This window comes from Vicugna pacos, chromosome 34 (genome assembly GCF_048564905.1).
Source record: "Vicugna pacos chromosome 34, VicPac4, whole genome shotgun sequence".
Taxonomy (NCBI): Eukaryota; Metazoa; Chordata; class Mammalia; order Artiodactyla; family Camelidae; genus Vicugna; species Vicugna pacos.
In genome coordinates this window covers 4,969,263-4,991,428 of record NC_133020.1, presented here as the reverse complement: position 1 = coordinate 4,991,428, position 22,166 = coordinate 4,969,263, and the positions used below count along the sequence as shown (strand labels likewise).

The following is a 22,166-nucleotide window of genomic DNA, read 5'->3' as shown; positions in this document are numbered from 1 at the left end:
GTGTTAACAATCAGCACCGCCCTCCCTCGCAGTGAAAGAGCTGGAAATTGGGAAGAGCTGTATGTAGACAGAGGTGTAGACAGACGCCTGGGCCAGGGAAAAGTAACTGCAAAATGTCACCCTGACTGGCCACGTGGACGACCTCCCACTTGTGAGATGTTTTTGTTTTCTACTTTAACCAAAGGGAGTGTCTGGCAAGTGAAATGAGTGTATTTCACATACAGGTGCTACGAAATTGTCAATGACGTTAGAACATTCCCTCATACCATACACAAGAATAAACTCAAAATGGCTTTAAGACTTAAATATAAAACATGATAAGCCTCCTAAAAGAAAACACAGGCAAAACATTCTCTGATATAAATCTTAGCAGTGTTCTCCTAGGGCAGTTTACCCAGGCAATAGAAATAAAACAAAAATAAACAAATGGGACCTAATTAAACTTGTAAGCTTTGGCACAGCAAAAGAAACCATAAGCAAAACAAAAAGACAACCTAAAGAATGGAAGAAAATATTTGCAAATGATAACGACTGACAAAGTTTTAACTTCCAGAACATATAAACAGTGCATACAACTTAATAACAACAACAAAAAAACCCAAACAACCCAATCCAAAAATAGGCAGAAGACCTCAAGAAGCAGTTCTCCAGCAAAGACATACAAATGGCCAATAGGCACATGAAAAAATGCTCAATATCACTAATTATCAGAGAAATGCAAGTCAAAACTACAATGAGGTATCACCTCACACCAGTCAAAATGGCTTTCATTAAAGAATCCACAAATGATAAAAGCTGGAGAGGGTGTGGAGAAGAGGGAACCCTCCTACACTGTTGGTGGGAAGGTAGTTTGGTGCAACCGTTATGGAAAACAGTGTGGAGATTCCTCAAAAAACTAAAAATAGATTTACCATATGATCCAGCAATCCCACTCCTGGGCATATATCTGGAGGGAACTCTAATTCAAAAAGATACGTGCACCCCAGTGTTCATAGCAGCACTGTATACAATAGCTTAGACATAGAAACAACCTGTTGATGTCCATCAACAGATGACTGGATAAAGAAGCTGTGGTATATTTATACAATGGAATGCTACTCAGTCATGAAAATGAATAAAATAATGCCATTTGCAGCAACATGGATGGACCTGGAGATCGTCATTCTAAGTGAAGTAGGTCAGAAAGAGAAAGAAAAATACCATATGATATCACTCATATGTGGAATGTAAAAAAAGAAAAAAGAAGACACTAATGAACTCACGTACAAAACAGAAACAGATTCCCAGACATAGTAAATAATTTAATGATTACTAGTGGGGGAAAGGGGGTGGAAGGGGTAAATTTAGGAGTTGGATAATTTGCATTATTAACTACTATATATAAATGCAGATAAAAAACAAATTTCTTCTGTATAGCATAGGGAACTGTTCAATATCTTGTAATAACCTTTAATGAAAAAGACTATGAAAACAAATATATGTATGTATATGTATGTCTTGGACATTATGCTGTACACCAGAAATTGACACATTGTAACTGACTATACTTCAATTTAAAAAAAAAAAGATTGGCCATGGGTCATTCAAGTGGGGCTTTATTATCCTGTTCTCTCTGATTTTATGTGTGTTTGAGATTTTCCATAATAAAATTCTTTAAAAACATGATTGGCATTAAAAACATTTCTACCCTGATTCTAACATGAATGTCATGGATGCAAACTTTGAAAAAGGTTTTAAGGCTGGAATAAGATTAGTCATGTATCTCCACTTGTGAAATCAAAGCCTGGTAAGGATGGGTGACTATTACCAAGTATCTTAGGTCTTTCTTAAATTTATCTTGGTAAGATAATCAGTACTCCACTGGCTTCTTGTACAAGCATGGCAGGTGCTGTCAGAACCCAATGGCATCCTCCCATGGCACTTGGCTCCCAGTGTTACACACTTGACTCTCTGCTTGACCTCTTTCTCTGGTCCTTAGAGACAGTTCTGCCTGGACTGGCTAGGGCAGGCGTCCGTGCTGGGGCGTCAGGGCTCCCCGGGTGCATCCCCATCCACCGGCTAAAGCGAGCTGATGGATGAGCACCCCAGCTCTCTCTCCCTTGAGGTCCCTCAGGCCGCATTATTCTGAAGCTCTTGCTCTGCATGTTTTCCCAGAACACCCCTAATCGATTTAGCTTTGGTTTCCTGAAGTGGCAAAACACTTGTTGGAAAGTGGCTCTCTTATTAGCTTCTTTCTCTTCTCTGGGATCAGCTCTCAAATACACTCCTTGGACTTGAATCCTTGTCTCAGGATCAGCTTCTGAGAGAATTCAGACGAAGGCAGCAAGATACCAGGTTGAGAGACCCAGCCTGCAGCTTGTTGAAAAAAAATGTCACAAAGCACTTTGAAAAGATGTCCTGTGGACTCAGGCAGTGTTTGGGTTAAAATGGTTTTTTTCTTCCTCTTATTAAAATCATGGAGTAGACTGCACATGAATCGTCCCTGTGGATCTGATGTAAATTGTTTGGTGATGCTGAGGGAGGGATAAATTAGGAGTTTAGGATTAACAAATACACACTACTATATATAAAATAGATAAAGAACAAGGACCTACTGTGTAGCACAGGGAACTATACTCAATATCTTGTTAATAACCTAAAATGGAAAAGAATCTGAAAAAGAATACATATGTATATGTATGTATAACTGAATCACTTTGAGGTATACCGGAAACTAACACAGCATTGTAAATCAACTATATTTCAATTAGAAAAAATAGTTTGGTGAGGATTGGGGCCCATGACCCCAATATTTAGGTAAAAGTCTAGAGAATTCTTGGGATAAGAGGATTTTTAATGTATTTTTTAAAGCTTTAGATAATTGATCAAATGGGTCAAATTCCATCATTTGCCAACTGAATAAATGTTCAAGGGGAGAGTTGAGGGAAAAGATTAAGTTGGAATTGTTGGGCACCTTGTTGTCAGAGAAGAATTGAAGTAAAAGGCTGAGTTCAGTATGATGAGACTCCATGTGCAAATGTAAAAAAATTTTAGTCTATTTTCAGTTGAGTAGAATATTTTTAGTCAGCACCATTTGTACATTTGCAAGCATCATCAGAAATGCCTAAGTCAGTGTACAAGCCTTTAAAAAATTTTTTTAATCGAGATAACTTTGTAACATTATCTAAGTGTCACGTGTACAACATTCTATTTCTGCTCCTGTACACACTACAGCCTGCTCACCACCAAACAGGGTCCATCCATCACCATGTAGTTGATCTCCTTTACCCATTTTATCCTCCCTTCGCCCCTCTCCCCTCTGGTAACCACCACTCTGTTCTCTGTCTCTGTGTTTGTTTTTGTTTGGTTTGGTTTGCTCATTTTTTGTTTGTTTTTTGCATTCCACGTATCACTGAAATCATATGCTGTTTGTCTTTCTCCGTCTGATTTATTTCACCTAGCATAATCCACTCAAGGTCCATCCAAGTTATCTTAAGCGTAAGCCTTTTTATTTTTGATTGCCATCCCGTTTTGTTAACATGAATGAAAACTGTGTATTTACACTTATCCCAGTTTTTAATTCCTTTAAGGGATGTTGGATGTTGGGTGAGGTAAAGGGAGAAGCCTGGCGTAGCTACTCCCAGGTTTCTCATTTAACAACCTGGGTTGATGGTGGTGCCATTAAGCAGGATAGGGAATAAGTGTTAGAGGCTTCGTTTGGGATTGGGAGAGATAATGGCTTGTAATTTAAGGCAGCTGTGGGCGGTGGAGGGGGTGGGTGATATCTTTTGGGTGTTGGGTACAAGGTCCTCTGCAGGGTTTACAGGAGCTTAAACTGTTCCCTGCTTTAATCTCCAGCCACTTCCCCATCGCAGATGGTGCTTCAGCCCCTCTGACTGCTCGCTCTGGACTCTGTTTGCATTAGCTGTTCCCTCTGGCTGGAACACCTTTTCATAGCCTCCCCTCCGTCACCCAGGCAACTCCAGTCTGAACACCTTCCATGACAGAGCACTCACTACCATCAAATAGCACCACATCCGTGGTTCAGAAAGGGAGCTCCGTAGCTGGCCCTCTGGATGTAACCCTTGGCTCCACCCTTCCCTGCTCTGATCTGGGCAGTACTTCTCAGTTTCCTAAGATAATGGGGACAGTATGAGAACCCCTCATAGGACTATTAAGAAGATTAAATGAATTATCCATTTAGAGCACTTAAAACAGAGCACAGCACATAAAGTGTTCTCTACACCTTTGCTCTCACTGTCAGTGGCTGTGAGACAACCCACATCATCCCCCATTAAAATCTTATTTTTTTAAAGATTTGTAACAACAGTCTTCGCAAATAGTGCCAACTTAAAACAACGACGGTTCTGGTCTTTTCTAAATCTTATCAGAAACAACTGTTTTAGATAATTTTTACCAGCCCTCTCCACCTCTTTTAACCTTTCAGTCACTTTTTGTAGGTTACTGTCATCTGTATACTGCCCTTCTTTAATACTGTCATTGTTTTCTCAGGCATTTCTTGATATTTGAGCATACAGATTATTTCCAATTTTTTATTTTTCTGGTTGGATCCGTTTGATGAGCTTTTTCTTATGAGTTAATTGCTTGGTATTTTTCTAAAAATTGAAATTTGAGCCAAATTTTATTTTTATACATTTTAGTATAAATTTCTCTAAATATTCTCGGTAGTGTTTCTATAATGTTATAATCATAAATATCTATTAACTGTTGTAAGTGCTAACATAAGAAATTTGAGTATATGCATAATTGTCCTTTCAATTTATGAATATAAATGATAATGTACCAAAATTTAAATGAGCTGAAAACAATACTTATGTGGCTAAAAGCAAGGGAGCGTGAAGTTTAACTTTTTCTAGCATATAAATTACTGTAATTTTAAAAATTGACTTGGAAATAATTAAATAGCTATAGACTTACTTAAATCAAAATTAAAACAATCATTTTGATGTAGTACCTGTAGTTTAGTTCTTGAGAAACATAACCCATTAAGAATAAAGTTGTTAAGTAAATGTGATTGATGATTTTTTTTAATGCAATCCTATTCCCCTTTTATATTTAGTGTATTTAAAGAATATTTCAGAGCACAATTAGAGGTATTATAAATGTCAACGTAACAAATTTAAGAATTTATATATGAAAACGAACATATGTATGTATATGCATGACTGGGACATTGTGCTGTACACCAGAAGCTAACACATTGTAACTGACTATTCCAACTTAACAAAAAAAGAATTTATCCATAGTGATTCAAATGCTTTTTAAAATTTTTGTCTTTTTTTGGTTTTATTGAGATATAATTGACAAATGTTATTTTTTTTTAAACTTCTGAATTAGATCATAGAAAATTCTATACTATCCACTGCACTGGCTATTTGAGAAACTGGCCTCCAAATACTGCTGGGATGGAAGAAGAAAGGGAAAATAAGAAAGACAGAAGCAACTCTACCTGCCTCGTTGCCCTTGGCAGGTTACGTCCATGTATTGGCCCACAGAACAGTGGGGAGATTAAAGTGAAACCAACTGAATTTATAACCCGTTTTGCAATGAATGGAAAGTTTGTCTATGTGGACCAAAGGTAAACATTTATGTGCCATACTGATTAGAATTCAATGAAGTATTTAAGGGTATTGAAGATGTGGCTTAGTGGCACTGCTGGATTTTTTTTTTTTTTTTAGGCTTTAGAACAGGAAATAAAGTTCAAATGAAATAAGGATGTGGCTAGATCTGTAAATTTGTTCAAGCCAAACTGTAAAATGGAAATATTTCTTAGCCAATGGTGCAGAAACTGGGCATGGTCCATGGCCACACCTTTAGTGGTGAATGGTCAGAATAGTGTACCCTGGGTTGGGTGGGTGGCTTCGAGCAGCCTGGTGCCTGGATGTCCATTCTGCTTTGCAGCTCTAATTGTGGTCCAGGGCAGCCAAAGGGAGCCCCATGATACACATGGGTTACTTATCCCCTGGTCTCCTTCCCTGCTGTCTTGACCATGTGTGGACCTTCAGTATTCTGAAATGGAATACATTCGCCAATCCTGAACTTGATTTTCAATTTTACAACCAGGGCAACGGCAATTTTAGGATACCTGCCTCAGGAGCTTTTGGGAACTTCTTGTTACGAATATTTTCATCAAGATGACCATAGTAATTTGACTGACAAGCACAAAGCAGGTATGCATTCAATGGGGTCGTTTTTGGGGTACTTTTTAATTTTACAGCTTCAGTTCTCAATTTCTCATTCCTATGAAATCTGAACCTTGAATTAATCCTCCAGGGATTGATTTGTATAGTTATGCTGATTATTTTCTTTTCTTGTTAAGTTCTACAGAGTAAAGAGAAAATATTTACAGATTCATACAAATTCAGAGCAAAAGATGGCTCTTTCGTAACTTTAAAAAGCCAGTGGTTTAGTTTCACAAATCCTTGGACCAAAGAACTGGAATATATTGTGTCTGTCAACACTTTAGTTTTGTAAGTAATTTTTTATGTTGTTAAGACCTTTGTGTTAATTTCAAATGAATATCTTTGCTTCTCTCTTCTCATCTTGCTAAACCATTAAGACTGTATGATCCTCTGGCTTTATAACTTGAGTATTTGTTTTGAGTAATTCATTCACTGTTCATTGGCGTTCATTCTCAGAATTAAGCTAAAAGTTTGCCCCTTTGTAATAAATTCCTTTTGCTTAGTATAAAATGTGTCAGTATATGCATTTATTTGGGCATTGTTTTCCCTCGCCTTGTCCCTCTGAAAAACGATGTGGATGTGGCTTTAAACTGTGTACGGTTGGAAGACATTGTTTTGTCCTCTGCATCATTTTTGCATGTCCATCTTCTAAGCCAAGGGACCACATGTACTAATGCAGGAGTGCCTGGCTGAGAGATAAGCAGAAATCCAGCCTGTGCACTGCTTGCCAAGCCCTGATCTATGGCTGTGTCAGCCTGAATGAAGAGCCAGCTTTTCCTGATTTACTTAAGATGCTAGCATGGCCCTGTTCTAAGTATCATTTTTCTATGTTTCTCTTTGAAGTTGCTGTAAGTTTTCATCAAACCAATTCTATTTCCTTATCTACAATATTTAGAAAACAAAAAAGAGCCCCCAAATCTTGTACCCCAGTACCTCTGGCAGTATCCTCTATTACCCATCCCAATAATTCTTGTCTTCATACCATTAGTATACAAACTGAGAGTCTGTAACTGTGAGAATGGGTACTTCACAGGGTAATGATGGCATTTGGTGGAAGTCAATACCTTGATCTCTTGTGATGACATTAACAATATGTGTACATAAAACATAAATGGGTCGAGAATGGGTCATTCAAATGCACAGAGCTTAATGTTGCTTTAACAATTTCCTTCACCTATAAAAAGTCACCTATGGTGTTTCTTAATGCTAGGGAACACAGTGAGACTGGAGAAGCATCATTGCATCTTTGCAGCTCTCAGTCATCAGAAGGTAAGCGTAGCTTTGGATGATGGCGACTTATTACTAAGATTGTTATTATTAAGTGACTGTCTTTTTTTGTCTTGGAGAGGGAAGAATTTCAAGGTGAAATCAAAAAGACTTTCAGCGGGTTGAGTGATTCTCCTTGGAATTTAGTTACATTTCTGTTATAATCTTATGTTGTATTGCAATTAGTTGTTCACTCAACTGGCTTGCTGCTAGACTGAGTTCTTGAAGAGTAAGAATGGTTTTACCCATTATCTGTCCCCTGCAGCTAGCGTAGTTCCTTGTATATTAAGGCATTCAAATATCTGTTGGATAAGTTAATAAAAAGCATTAAGGGGGAGTTTTTGCTTATCTTAGTTTTTCTCCACAGGACTATTTTAATGTATTACTTACATTAAAAAACCCAAAAATGTTAGGAAATATTAAAACTAAAGTAGTATTCAGCTATATAAAAGAATGAAATATTGCCATTTGCAGCAACATCAGTGGACCTAGAGATTATCATACTAAGTGAAGTGAGTCAGACAGAGCAAGACAAATATCATATGGTATCACTTATATGTGGAATCTTAAAAAAAAATACACATGAACTTATTTATAAAACCGACTCACAGATATAGAAAACAAACTTATGGTTACCAAATGGGGAAAGGGGTGGGAGGAGGGATAAATTAGGAGTATGGGGTTAACAGATTCACATTACTATATATAAACTAGATAAACAACAAGGTCCTATGGTACAGCACAGGGAACTATATTCAATACCTTATAATAATCTATAATGAAAGAGAACCTGAAAAAGAATGTGTGTATATATATACATATATATATAACTGAATCTCTTTCCTCTATACCTGAAACTAACACAATATTGTAAATCAACTATACTTCAATAAAAAAAAAAAGTAGCGTTGCTCTGGCTTTAATGTGGAGTTTAAAATCAGGAGGAACTGCCTGTACTCAAGGGTCACAGGTCATGATTGAACCCTCAGTGACCTTCCATATATTTGATTCATATCATTCCTCACAAGCATCTAAACCATCATGAGTTATGTTTATAATGTAAGCATGAATGTTCCTAGTATTTTAGTCTCTTTCTTTCAAAGAAGGAAATAGGAAATATATTTGAATTGAAAGGAAGATATTGACCAAAGTTACATACTTTTTTAAAGTCCTCAATTGAATTTTTCCTTTTGTTATTTTTTAGGGTCCTCTAGGCAGTCTTGTAGTAGTGAGCCCGGCATGTGTACTGGGACAGTCCTTGGTGCTGGTAGTATTGGAACAGACATTGCAGATGAACTCCTGGGCGTACAAAGGTGATGTTTTATTGCTGTAAATACTTTAACAAGTAAAATTTTCATTACATTTATGAAACCAATATTGAAAAATCAATAGGTTTCCTATATGCAAGCAATGACTAGTTCAATAATATAATGTAAGAGAAAAATCATCTTTACAGTAGCAACTTAGTTTGGAAAGTCCCTTTCTAAACATCATACAAACTCCAGAATTCATTAAGGAAAAAAATTGATAAATTTAATTGTGTGAAAACTGAAAACTTAAGCAGAACTATAACCATTAAGTTAACAAGATTAAAAGACAAATAATAAACCACAGAAAGTATATATATTTCACATGATAAAATGTTGTACTAATTATCTTAATTTATTAAGTTTTATGGCATAAAGTTATTAAATTTTATACTAAATTTTAATTATAACCTTTATATAATTTTATACATATTAAACTTTGTGTAGTTATTAAAGAAGTGGTAAAAATAATTCAATAATAAAAGCTGGAGAGTAGACATGAATAGAAAAAAAGATATGAATGACCAAGAAACTTTAAAAATTGTTCAATCCCACTTACAGTTGAAATTATATATATACAAAATTAAATAGTGAGATACCTTTTTTCTCTTCAGAGACTGTCAAAAATTTGAAAGTTTGGTAATATTGGTGAGATTGAGAGGAAACAGTCCCTCTTAAATGGTCCATGGGAGTATAAATTTAGTGCAAACTCTTTGGAGGGCAATTTGACAATGCCCATCAAAAATATAGGTGTGTAAGTGGGGAGGGCATAGCTCAAGTGGTAGAGCGCATGCTTAGCATACACAAGGTCCTGGGTTTAATCCCCAGTACCCCCTCTAAAAATAAATAAATAAATAAACCTAATTACCTCCCCCCAGAATAAAATAATAATAAATTTAAAAAATATATATATATATAGGTGTGTATATCATGAAGTCGGCAACTCCACCCCAGGAGCAAATATTCTTACACAGCCACACAAAGATCCATGAACAAGAGTGTTCTTTGCAACATTGTTTACAGTAGTGATTCAAATATTTAAATATTTATCATAACCATAATTTATCATGGTATATCCATACAATGGAGTACTCTGTAACTTTTAAAAATTAGGTAGTTCTATTCATGCTAATATGGGAAGCGCTTTATACGATTAATAGAAAAAAAGCACAGAAATAGAAGAAATAATATGTATTATAACCACTTGTATAAAAAAAAAAAGATGTGTGGATATATGTGAATATGTGTATATACAGGCCCATAATTGCTCATCTAAAACCCTTTAGATCAGACAGGTTTTGAACTCAGAATTTCTCTAAGAAAGAAAAGTGTTTTGGAATTCAGTTTTTTAAGAGGTGTGTGTAATACCACCAGAGAGCAGTCATATAATGGGCAGCACGCCCTGATCAATCAAATCAGTATTTCTGCAGTGAGAAGTATTTACAGTTTAAATGGCAAAGTGTCTAGGAGGAGAGGGGAAGTATGAGTTTGGAGTATATACATTTAACAAGATTAGGAAAGAGTATTTATTGAAGCTGTTTGGTGGGGATATGAGATTTCATTATATTACCTACTTTTATATCTGTTTTGAAGTTTTCCATAATAAAAGCTTAAAAATTTATTTCTGGAGTAAATTGTAAATATTTGTACTAAACAGGACAAAGTTCACCAAGGAAATTATGGTAGAAGGTTGGAGTCCAGCTTCCTTTGTCTGCATGTAGATACACAGTTTTCTCACATCATTTCCTGAAAAGACTGCCCCTTTCTCCTTTGAATGGTCTTGGCACCATTGTTGAAAATCATTTGACCATACATGCTGGAAAGGCATCGTAAGGAAGGTGAAAATTGAGCCAAATGTAGCAAGCCTGGGTACCATTAGAATGTCCAGGATGCAGTGGGTGGGGAGAGCGTTTCTATATGGAGGCACCTCTGCCAATGTATGGAGGTGGGTGGTTTCAGCAAACAAGGAGACTCATGGAGAGAAGAGTCAGGTTGCTAAGCAACAGATTTTTTACTCAGTTAAAGGGAGTTTTAACTAAGGCGAAGTCAAGTAGTGGAGGGACTTAAATAGCAAGTTTCTGCCCAGTGGACTAAAACGGAGAAAGCCATATTTCAGAAGATTAATCTGGTAGTGAAGTGCATGGGGGTGGGGTTCATCTTTAAACAAAGGCTACTTGAGCAAGCGGTGATTTTAAATGATGAATCACAGAATGAGAAGCCAGCCACGCTCTTTACGTTGACTGCCCTGTGAAAAATCCCCAAGGCATATCATTCATCCTTTCATCTGTTTTTCCTCCCTAATTCATGTCATTCCTGTGTTTTAATTCCTCCCTCTATAATTTCTTGTCAGCTGCCTTCTTGGGAGTAGATAAAGACATAAAGTTACGCTCATGCCATTATGTTTCACATAACTAAGCGTTTAATAATATGTGACGCTGTCAGTTGTAGATCTTAAGCCTTGAAGAGATTTGTGATCAAAGCACATGACTGTATTGATGCCTTTATGTGTTTCATTGATTCTGTACTTGGGGATGACCTATCACAGTACCAACACGACACATTTTCCACTTTGAAAAAGGCTGCAGGATGTTAGGAAGTCTTTCTTTACTGCTAGTTCTGCTTTTCGGTGTCGCGTATAGGAACTTGATGTGAATGCCTGTTTTGAACTGTGTTGTTATTCCGTTACTTTGCCACGTGCTACATTAAGCCAGGTAGCATGAGCTACTTAAGAGCTTTCACCTCAGAGTTTTATATTTCTATTTATTGTAGAGTGCTTTCAACACTCCATAGTCAAAAATAAATCTGGCCCTGAACAAGTCTGTCTGATTATCAAAACTGTCGTAATACTCAGTCTCATGTTCCTCACTGTGGTTTTTATCAGTAGATTATGTATTCAGAGGGGAAATTTTTCTGAACTATGTATAAGCAGACACATAAAATGTTTTATGTATCACTTGTTGAAGGTTACAGTCTTCGTCATCCCTTGATGATTCAAGTCCAACAGATTTATTGAAAGAGACTCACACTACAGACAGCAAGAATGTAAGTGCAACTGTAAGTGATAACATTCATGAAATAAATGAGCAATGAAATTTGCTGCTTGCTGATGATTTCTTTTGAGAACAAAAGCCATCCTATAAAAAAATGAACTCTTTCTAGATAACTCATAGTTTTTAAGAGGCAATGTAGAATGGTGGTTAAGAGTCTGTGGGTCCAAGTTGTGATTCAGACACTTACTACTGGGTCCCTTCCTACATGTTATTTAAACTCTGTGCCTCAGTTTCCTCATCTGTAAAGAACGAATTAATAAGAGCCCCAGTCTCTTGGAGGGGTGTATGAATTCAGTGATGTAATACGCAAAGAAACAAAATCTTTAACAGTGCCTGGTACACAACATGTGCTCAATAAATGGCAGTTAATATTGTGTGTTATTTTAATAGATTTCAATTCAGTGAATTAACTGTATTCCTTATGGTCTCGGGAAAAAAGTTGAAATAATATAAGCTACAAATTAAGTATTACCTACTACTTAATTCAATTAAACAAATACGAGCTATTTGAAGTGTGTTGTTGCATACACAAAAATGACTAACCATAGTGCTGAGTATCTGAAAGGTTCACTGCAGTGTAATTCTGATGTATCCCAGACAACTAAAACCTCTAAAGTAGGTATATAAACTAAGTGGTATAATAATGTAGGAGAAAAGAGACATTAAATCTGACCAGGGACAAAAGGAACTTGAAAGTATCTGTTTATACTCATATAGACCTTTGACTTAGTATTTTCAAGTTTTACTCATACATTTAGCAAATGTTTGTTGGGTACACGTTTTGTGCCAGGCAACATGCTAGAAACAGGGATTTAAGTCCTTGTAACGCACAAAAATCTCCAAGTAGTGTATTTTACCTAGGCATTCTCTGGTGAAGTTCAACAACTTAATAAGACAACATAGGTAAATGATTTCTTCGTTTGATAGGCTACATTGAACATTAAATTGTTTTGTCTGTAACTGTGTGTAAGAGTGTGATGACTTTTTGGTGAGAGTCTCTGATTTAATCCATTCCCTTCTCCAAAGCAGTATTTCATATTGTTAGTTTCATGTGAGATATAGTTTTACCATCATTAAAAAAAAAAAAGAACTGAAATAGCTTTTCTTCTTAATCCAAAACTTCTCCTTATATATGTAACTCAGTTACGGCTGTGAATAGTGTGGGGGCTTCGGAGTCAGGGAGACTTGGGTTAGAATTCGTGGCCCCAACACTTTGGGCAAGAGGGTAGCCTCTTTAGACCTCAGAATCCTGACCTCACAACATCTGTGGCATGAAACGAGATGATGCTTGTGGAGTTCTTAGCACAGGGCTGCCGTGCTGTTGACAGCCATGGTGGCAGGGCCACATCTGAAAACTGCTACGAGATCTTTGTTTCCCCTAATATAGTAGGAAACTTACTGTTTATTATTCTGCCTGTTCAGATGTCAAGTAAGGAGCTGATTACACTAAGTCCTTCTGAAATAGGGGAGCTCGGGGCCACAAAGCAAAACCAGAGTGCTGTTGCTCCCCACAGTCAAGAACCACTCCTTGGTAAGTTTTCTTTGACAACTGCCCGCCATTTTGGTTTTCCAAAAACTCTTCATTAATCACTGCATTTTGAGGTACAGAAGATTTCTAGAAATGCAGATAGTTTTAGAATGAACATTTTCCCATCCTAAATACAGTGATCTTGGTTTTTTAAGTATTATGTTACTTGGACCTGTCACTGAAAATTTGATCATCAACTGCATCAGTTATGGGTATTATTAAAACAGACAATTTAAATAAAACTAAAGCTCTCCTGTCCAGGTAAAATTGTCCATTCTCAAAAAATTGTAAATATGCCAAGTCCTGAGAAGTTTATGATGTAATAATTATTCATGTTAACTCATTAAGTCCAAATCAAGTAAATTGAAATGACACAATTTTATACCCCCATAACTGACTCTGATCTACTGAAAATGTATGTTAAAAGAATCAAGGGACTTGAAGGAACATGGTGATCACTTCACACAGAGCCATGTATTAATCACCTCAAATTCTGTTGTACTTTGACAGCTACCTAGAAAACCTCAGTTAATCTGTAGCTGTGTTTTAATCTTTAATTTCTAGAACCTCTTCCTTGTCTCTGATTTAAATCTCCTTTCCATGGTTTCTCCTTATTTCCTTTTTCAATCAAACACCTGGGGACTCCCCTTTTTTAGAGTCTTTTGGATTTTGGGAGATGATGGGATTAAACAAACAATACTTTCACAAGGCAGATGAAAGTAAAATTTCTCCTTCCAGGCTCTATATATACACACGTAAGTAAACCCCAGCCCCCAGCTTCCAACTGTCTGGGAGTCTGTACCTTTTAGGGCTGTCAGAAAACTTGTAGACTAGGTCACTTACGTTCATCAAACGAGTTAAGTGCAATTTATCTGACAGCAGGTTGGTATAAAAATAGGCAATCCATTTAAAAACTATCTCAAGCTACTGCAATTTAAGACGTACATTTTGCCTTCAATAATACATTGTATGGTATCCAGCCTTGCTTTGCCATTTTTGGGGATACTCATTTTTGAAACTCCAAGTGTACTTACATGGCCCTGTTTAATTCAATAGGAGAAGGTGCCCCGCTGGATTTTGATGCCCTCTGTGACCATGACGACACAGCCATGGCTGCCTTCATGAATTACTTGGAAGCAGAGGGGGGCCTGGGCGACCCTGGGGACTTCAGTGACATCCACTGGACACTCTAGCACTTGATTTAACTCTAAACATGAGAAACATTTTAAAGCATTTCATTTACAAAAGACTGTATATTCTTCTGTACTGTATTGATACTGTTTTCATCTTTTATTCCTATTCATGGTCTACCATTTTTATAGCTTTGCACCTGTCTTTCCCAGGGGTCTGGGGAAATGTGATGTTTCCCTTCAAATTCTCAGAATTTTCTATAAACCACCGTACTCATTGAAGTGGCTTAAAACCCACTAGTGGCTATATTTTTGCTAAAATGTTTCTAACCAAGAATATCACATGCATCTCGTTTCGGCATTTCTTTATTTTTTTTGAGCAGTTGTTTAGAGTTGGGGGAATTTAATGGACTGACAATTTCCTTGTGTCTAAGATTCATTTATAATTTACTTATAAGAGAAGACTGTGTAATTTCGAACACTTCCATTCCTTGTATATTTCCTTAATTGGGGTTTGTGCTTATCCGCCTTCAGGAAATGGTAAGTACTTGAACATTTAAAGGGACAGTGCAGTGTGTAGTGGAAATGACAGTAAGTACTGTGCTCAGTCTTTGCAGACTTGGGCAAGCACAGAGCCAGGATAGTCATGCTCAGTTCAGCACTCCGAGATGGATTTTAAGTGAGGTGATTTCTTATCTAAAAACAAAACAAAACAAATCAAAAAAAGGCTGAGAGAGTTTCAACTTTGCTTACAGAAAAGGACAGATCTTAGGCCCTAGATCTTGGTGATTAACCTTTGTATATAAGATATACTCTTAATATAGCCACTCAAGATTTTTATCAGAGATGAACAGGTTTTTGATGCTGAAAATGGATTAATCGTAGAGGAGGAAACAGGTCCAGGCAGCTTTAAATGCCTGTGCAACGTCACAATTAAGTTCATATGTCTTTGAATGTTTAATGTGCATAACCCCGTTTCTTACTGCACATTTGGGAAAGCAGTAGCCTCACTGGTTAAATGATTAGTTAACTGGCCTAGAAACTAGTTGTTGGCTCTCTATATTATTAGGCAATTACATTTACCATTTATATAATTACCTTTGGTTACAGGCAGTAGTAAGTACATTGTTAAAAACCATGAGGCAGTGAGAGAGAATTTAAAAGCCGATTTTCTAGCTGTAATTAAAAATAGAGAGCACTTTTTAAACCAGTAATTAATCCAGAGGTGGCTCACATTGAGTGTAAGAATTAAGAACATTTAAAATGCTGTATGTATATCTACCCTCTTGAAGATCACACTTCCATGATGCCTGTGTTTTTATGGCTCTTCCTTGTTGACCAAGTGTGTTCCCATATATTCAGTTTTGTGCCCCACCAGTAAAAATAAGTGGGAAAAATCTGAGGCTCAGATGCAGGGATCAAACCCAGTTTTCCTTTTCTGTATGTGCCTTCCCAGCAGATTTCCCTCAGAGCCTGTCACCAAAACAGAGCATGCTTTCGACCTTGCGTATTTCCTAAGTATAAGTAATAGATCAGACCGTTCCGATGGGTTGATGGCAAACACAGTAACAGGCAACAACCAAAAGCAAACGTCCCTTCACGCGTGACATTCGCAGTGGCCGTGTGGGCAAGGGTGTCCTGGCCTGCTGTCTTGAGCTGATAGAATGTTCCAGCAACATCAGAGGGGCAGCACCACTCCTGGTTCTGACAGTCACTTGAGGACTTGAGAGACACCCAGGTTTAGAATAAACCAAAGGAACCCCACAAAATGGGGGAGGTTGATCTGTGGCAGCCTGAGTATGATGGTTAAGTCTGATGAAGCTTAAGTGATCACATTTGTTCTCTTAAGTCAGGCAGGGGCGTCTGCCTACAAATGTAACATGTTAGGGGTCTGAGCCATTGCTGGCTGGACTTGTCCTTCAGAGTTGGCCTCAGACAGTGGTAGCGGGATAGGTCACTGTGGCCACATGACCTCCAAAGCAGGTGGGGCGAACCCTCACGACGCAAGGGTCTGAGAGGCAGTTTCTGGAATCTGGCCATTGCAGTTTGCTTAGTAGCATCTCTCTCTTTGCAAGAGGAGGGGTTATTGCATAGACCTGTGGGTGGAAAGCCAGTTGGATGCTTTGATCCTTTGGTAGCCCACTCTGATATTTATCTCCATGCCCTGGACCCAGAATCCAGTCCATACATGGTATGATACTGTAGCTCTAAGTTCAGTGCTTTCTTCAAAAATGCATTCTATTTACATATGATTGCTATCAGGAGTGACATATTTTCATGGTTTACACTCTTTTCCTTTTTTCCCTACCAATTAATTTCTTGCCCTCTGATGAAAAATATCTGCAAATTTAATGAAACGATCATAAAAAGAATACTCTCTTTTTTTGTTTTTAATTCTAAGAATTACCTACAGTCATGTAGTGGAGTGGGAGGAGTGCCTGGCATCAGGAAGAATGCCCGCTCAACCTACGTTTAGCTGTGTGACCCCAAGCAAGCCGTTTAAAGTCTCTGTACCTCAGTTTCCTTATTTGTAAAAAGAAGTTTCATCCCAGTTTACTTCCGGTTCCGATTCTGGGGTTCTAATCCACAGGACTCGAGCGTTAGTCAGAACAGCTAGAAATGTGCTGTTCATATGATAGCCACTGGCCATGTGTGGCAACCGAGCCCTTGAAACGTGGCTGATACATACTGAGGTGTGCTGTGAATGTAAAATACATACCAGATTTCAAAGACTTCATATAGAAAAAAGGAATTCAAAACCTCACATTAATAATCTGTATGGATGACACGTTCAAATAGTATTTCGGATATCCTGAATTAAACATTAAAGTTAATTTTATTTTTTCACTTTTCTAATGTGGCTACCAGAAAGTTTTAAATTACACATGTGGCACACATTACATTTCTGTTCTACTGCCCGGCTCTAGAACATTTTATTACGTGGACATTATTTAAGTAGACCAAACATTATACCATAAGTATGATATGTACCTTTAAATATTATGGTTTAAAGGACATTTATTGACCCTTGATTCAGATAACAATGAACTTCTATCAATGGATCAAATTTAAAACTTTTTGAAATTAGTAAACTTGAAAGTGTTAGATACTTTATTAGCCTGAAGTCAAATAAAACTTGAGGTATATGTTGACACATTATGGTAGTCACTAAATTTGGAAATCAGTTGATAAACAGGGAGATACAGAGCAGACTTGTGGTAAATACATGGAATTAAAAGAAAGTGTCTGATTACAGTGTCACAATGGGAAAAGGCTGTCTTCACTGGAATCTCTGTGGAGTCTAGGGCACAGGTGTATGAAACAGGCGTTCTCTAGGTCTTGGACCACGTTTAGAGGGTCCATTTCAGATCTTGCTCTAAAGAGGAATCTACCCCTCAAGTAGGTCACCGTTGGGCTCTGGAATTAGAGACTCAGATTTGCCAAGCACAGTATTGTGGGCACAAGCCGGGCTGACATCTAGAATTATCAGAAGCCATAAAGAAAACCTGCTGGTAGCCGCTAGGTGTCACTGTCCCATTCTTACAGGGCTGTGTTTGCATTAGATTAATTTTTCCAAGTTCCATGGGGCCTAGGAGAGGCATTTATGACTTTTGTGCCTATAAGTCTGCCTCTGTTTCATAAGAAATGCTTTTTAAGAAAAATCGTAGCGGATCCTTTCCACATAAAATCAGAATTCTGAACTAGAGACATTTCCACTTGTGGCTCCAATAAAAACTGTCTTTAGAAAGAAAAACCCATCCAACCTGGGAGATGCTTTCTGAGCTCGTCTGAGATGTTTTGGTGTATGTGTCATTGTTCACACTATCCTGAGTTTAGATCTGTCTTTTATACAATTTTTAGCTCTTTTCCATTTCACTTGCTCTTGCCTGTATGTGGGTATTTTTTAAATTTTGTGGCAAATAAAAAGAGTGAAATTAAACTATATTTTATAATAATGCTAGTTTGGAGTTTTTATTTTATGTATTAAACTTCCTCCAAAAAAAAGTGTGTCCTTTATTACTTTCTAAAGTAGAAACACAGACTAGAAGATCCAGTCCTGAGCACTGGGAAGAGCGGTATACATTACTATACATGTGCTTGGGTGTGTTTATCAGGCTGTGCTGACTGCGGTAACAACCTGAAAAACATCATGGCTTAACCCGAGAAAGGTTTCCTTCTGCCCATATCACATTCGATGTCATTAGCAGGGTCCGTCTCTCTGACTTGACTCCTCCCCGCTCCCTGCCTCTCCCTCTTTCCATTTCTCCGCTTTGCTTTTCCTGTAAGTGGGTTTCATCCTCTAGTGGACCTTCTTCCTCACACTGATGCTCAGAAGCTCCAAGCACATACTGTTCTTATACTCGGCAATTACAACAGAAAGAGTGCGTCTCTGTCTCCAGGTAATTCACAAAAGTGTCCATTGATGAAGCCCCCATTTCTGCTTGGTTCCCATGAACTTTTCTGTGGTAAACAGGCTGGAAAGTTTTTTATGTGTTTGCGTAGATATAATTTTGATGAGCATTTATTAAATTGGTCCTTTTCCAGAGACTATAGGAAGTAAATCAAGTCATTAAAAATTGTATCAGCAGTTGCTGTGAATATTCAAGGTTGCGAAACATCTTAAGGCTTTATGTTTTTCACTCTCAGATATGTGCGCTCACAGGAATGCTTGTTAAAAAGAACTGAATCTTACCTTTCTCTAGCAGAGTAACACTATATGGTACTGAAATCTTATAAAGACCTGATTTCTTAAACATAGTTTAACATGGAAATAGAATTCATCAAAAATAAATGTGAAAATCCACAATGGTTCTCAATGTGTGGTCCTGGGATGGGTATTGCCAGCATCACTTGTTCAGGTGCACCTCGTCAGAATGCACATTCTTGGGCCCCACCCTGGGCCTACTGATTTAGAAATTCTGGAAATGAGGCCCCAGGAATCTGTGTTTTCCCAAGTTTTCCCAAGTAATTCTGATACATTCTAAGGTTGGAGAATTATTACTCTAGTTTGCATCTGCTATTAGCTTGCTTTATCTTACCTAGACTCACTGAGGCTTCTCATTCTGTGTGATCTTGCTAATAATGCAATTTCCCCACAGTTGAGGAGTGGAACACAGAGGCTGTTTTCCAAATACAACATCTAATGAGCAATCAGAAGTGACCCTCTGTGGCAAAACAGAATACAGAAGTTATCTCTGTATTTTTAGAACAAAAAAAGATTTGCTAGCATTTTCAGGAAAACAGATCAGCTGTAAAAGATCCATTCTCTCGTCACTAGGTTTAGATGATTGGTCTATAAATAACAAATAGAAGGGAAAATTATAGGATAAGACTATGGTATAGCTATGAAGCTGACCAGTATCTGCGGCAGCTTAAAAACAAAATAGTGTAGCTATTCCCCAGCTATGAAAACAACCCAGACCCCGATAAATAGAAAGAGGGTATTTTACCTCACGTAGGCTGCCTCCAAGCCAGTTAAGAGGGCATCTTTGCTCTAGGGACTGGAGGGACATCCCACCCACGGGCCAGATCCAGAGGCTGGGCCTCTGTAGGAGGCTGTCTGCTATACAGAGGTGGCATTTGGTACCAGGCCATGGTGGGTGGCCTCTAGTCACAGCCACCACCTTCTGCAGGGTTCCTGAAACCCACCTGCCCTCTCGTAGACCTTCATATTCACCTTCATAGCAGTGTGACCTGTGCCAAAAAACTGGGTTCCCTAGCCAGGCATTGAAAGAACAATCCTGGATACTGTTTCCATTTGGGGAGACATTTCAGAGTTTTCAGATTATAGTGATACTCTGTCTGGGGGCAGAGTTTCTGCACCTTGTCACTATTGACATCTTTGGCTGGGTAATTCTTTGTGAGGAGAGGTTATACTATATACTGTGAGATGCTCAGTAGCACCCCTGGCCTTTACCCACTAGCTGCCAGTAGGAGGCCCCATGGTGACAACCAAAAATGTCTCCAGGCATTGTCAAATGTCTTCTGGAGAAGGGGGCGCAAAATCCCTCTCCTCTCCTCCAAGTTGAGAGCCATTGCTCTAGAGAGAGATCTTCCTCTTTTTGGTACAGGGAGGTAGAAAAAAAAAAATCACCCTTCCTATTCCTTACTTTCATTAAAACCACGACTCCTTTGATCCCTCTCATTTTTCCTTGTTTATCCCCTCCCCTCAGCCGCCCCCTCTTCTCCCCCAAAACACAGTCTTTACTTCCTTCCATACCTGGACTGGTGCTCGAAGGCTACTCTTTGTCAATGCTCAGTGCCCTCGCCCCATTGTTCTTCAGCCTCACTGAACTCCAGAAAATTCCAGGTATGGATAAAACAATCAGAAACCAATTACCGAAATGGCCATATCTATAAATAATTAGTCAAATGTAAATGGACTGAATTATCTAAAAGACAGAGTGGCTGAATGGATTTTAAAAAAAGACTCACTATATGTTGCCTACAAGAAACACACTTGGCCTTTAAGGCCACTATGAACTCATCTACAAAACAGAAACAGACTCAGAGACTTAGCAGACAATCTTATGGTTACCAGGGAAAGGGGGTGGGAGGGGATAAATTTGGGAGTTTGAGATTTACCATTATATATAAAAATAGATTAAAAAGTAGTTTCTTGTGTGTAGCACAGGGAACTATGCTCAGTATCTTGTAATAACCTTTAATGGAAAAAATATGAAAACAAATACATGTATGTATATGCAAGACTGGGACACTGTGCTGTACACCAGAGATTGACACATTGTAATTGACTGTACTTCAATTAAAAAAAAATGTTCATACTACCCAAAACAATCTTCAGAATAAATACAATCTCTATCAAAACTCCAATGGCATCTTTCACAGACATAGAAAAGATGATCCTAAAATTTGAATGGAGCCACAAAAGAATCTGAGCAGCCAAGATAATCTAGAGAGGAAAAACGTTCTAGGCATCACACTTACTGATTTCAAATTATATTACAAATCTACAGTCATCAGCACAGTATAGGACTGGCATAAAAACAGACACATGGATCAATGGAACAAAACAGAGAATCCAGAAACAAACCTATACATGGTCAATTAATTTTTGACAAAGAAGAATATACAAGGCGAAAGGAGAGTCCCTTCAGTAAATTGTGTTGGGAAAAGTCAACAGCCACATTCAAAAGAATGAAACTGAATCCCTACCTTACACCGTACACAACAGTCAGCTCAAAATGAATTAAACACTTGAATGTAAGACCTGAAACCATAAAACTCTTGGAAGAAAACAGAGGGTAAGCTCCTTGACATCAGTCTTTGCAATGAGTTGTTGGATTTGGCACCGAAAAGTAAAGGCAACTAAAGCAAAATAAACAAGTGGGACCACATCAAACTAAAAAACAAACAAACAAACAAAAAACACTTTTGTACAGCAAAGGAAACCATCAACAAAATGAAAAGGCAGCCTACAGAATGAGGTAAAACATTTGCAAATTATATATCTAATAATATACTAGGAACTCATAGAACTCAACAGCAAAAAACCAAACAAACCAATTTTTTTTAAACGGGCAAAGGACCTGAATAGATATTTTTCCAAAGAAGACATACAAATAACCAACAAAAATATGAAAAGATGCTCAACATCACTAATTATCAAGGAAATGCCAATCAAAACCACAATGACATTATCAGTTCACATTTGTCAGAACGGCTATCATCAAAAAGACAAG

At 37.7% G+C, this 22,166-nt stretch overlaps 1 protein-coding gene and 1 long non-coding RNA gene across 6 annotated transcripts in view; one reads left to right on the top strand and one right to left on the bottom strand.

Moving 5' to 3' along the window:
• BMAL2 (basic helix-loop-helix ARNT like 2) overlaps positions 1 to 18,408 on the top strand; it is a 57,980-nt gene extending 39,572 nt beyond the window's left edge. For all 4 annotated transcript variants that reach the window (XM_072954792.1, XM_072954790.1, XM_072954791.1 and 1 more), the window contains 8 exons: positions 5,338 to 5,578; positions 6,064 to 6,170; positions 6,320 to 6,470; positions 7,393 to 7,451; positions 8,653 to 8,761; positions 11,719 to 11,797; positions 13,228 to 13,336; positions 14,390 to 18,408. In XM_072954792.1, coding sequence (XP_072810893.1) covers positions 5,338 to 5,578; positions 6,064 to 6,170; positions 6,320 to 6,470; positions 7,393 to 7,451; positions 8,653 to 8,761; positions 11,719 to 11,797; positions 13,228 to 13,336; positions 14,390 to 14,526 — 992 coding nt within the window. In that variant the 3' untranslated portion in view covers positions 14,527 to 18,408. The remainder of the gene's footprint in view (positions 1 to 5,337; positions 5,579 to 6,063; positions 6,171 to 6,319; positions 6,471 to 7,392; positions 7,452 to 8,652; positions 8,762 to 11,718; positions 11,798 to 13,227; positions 13,337 to 14,389) is intronic.
• LOC116276843 (uncharacterized) overlaps positions 1 to 22,166 on the bottom strand; it is a 79,138-nt gene that overhangs the window by 54,162 nt on the left and 2,810 nt on the right. The gene's annotated exons all lie outside the window — the stretch shown is intronic.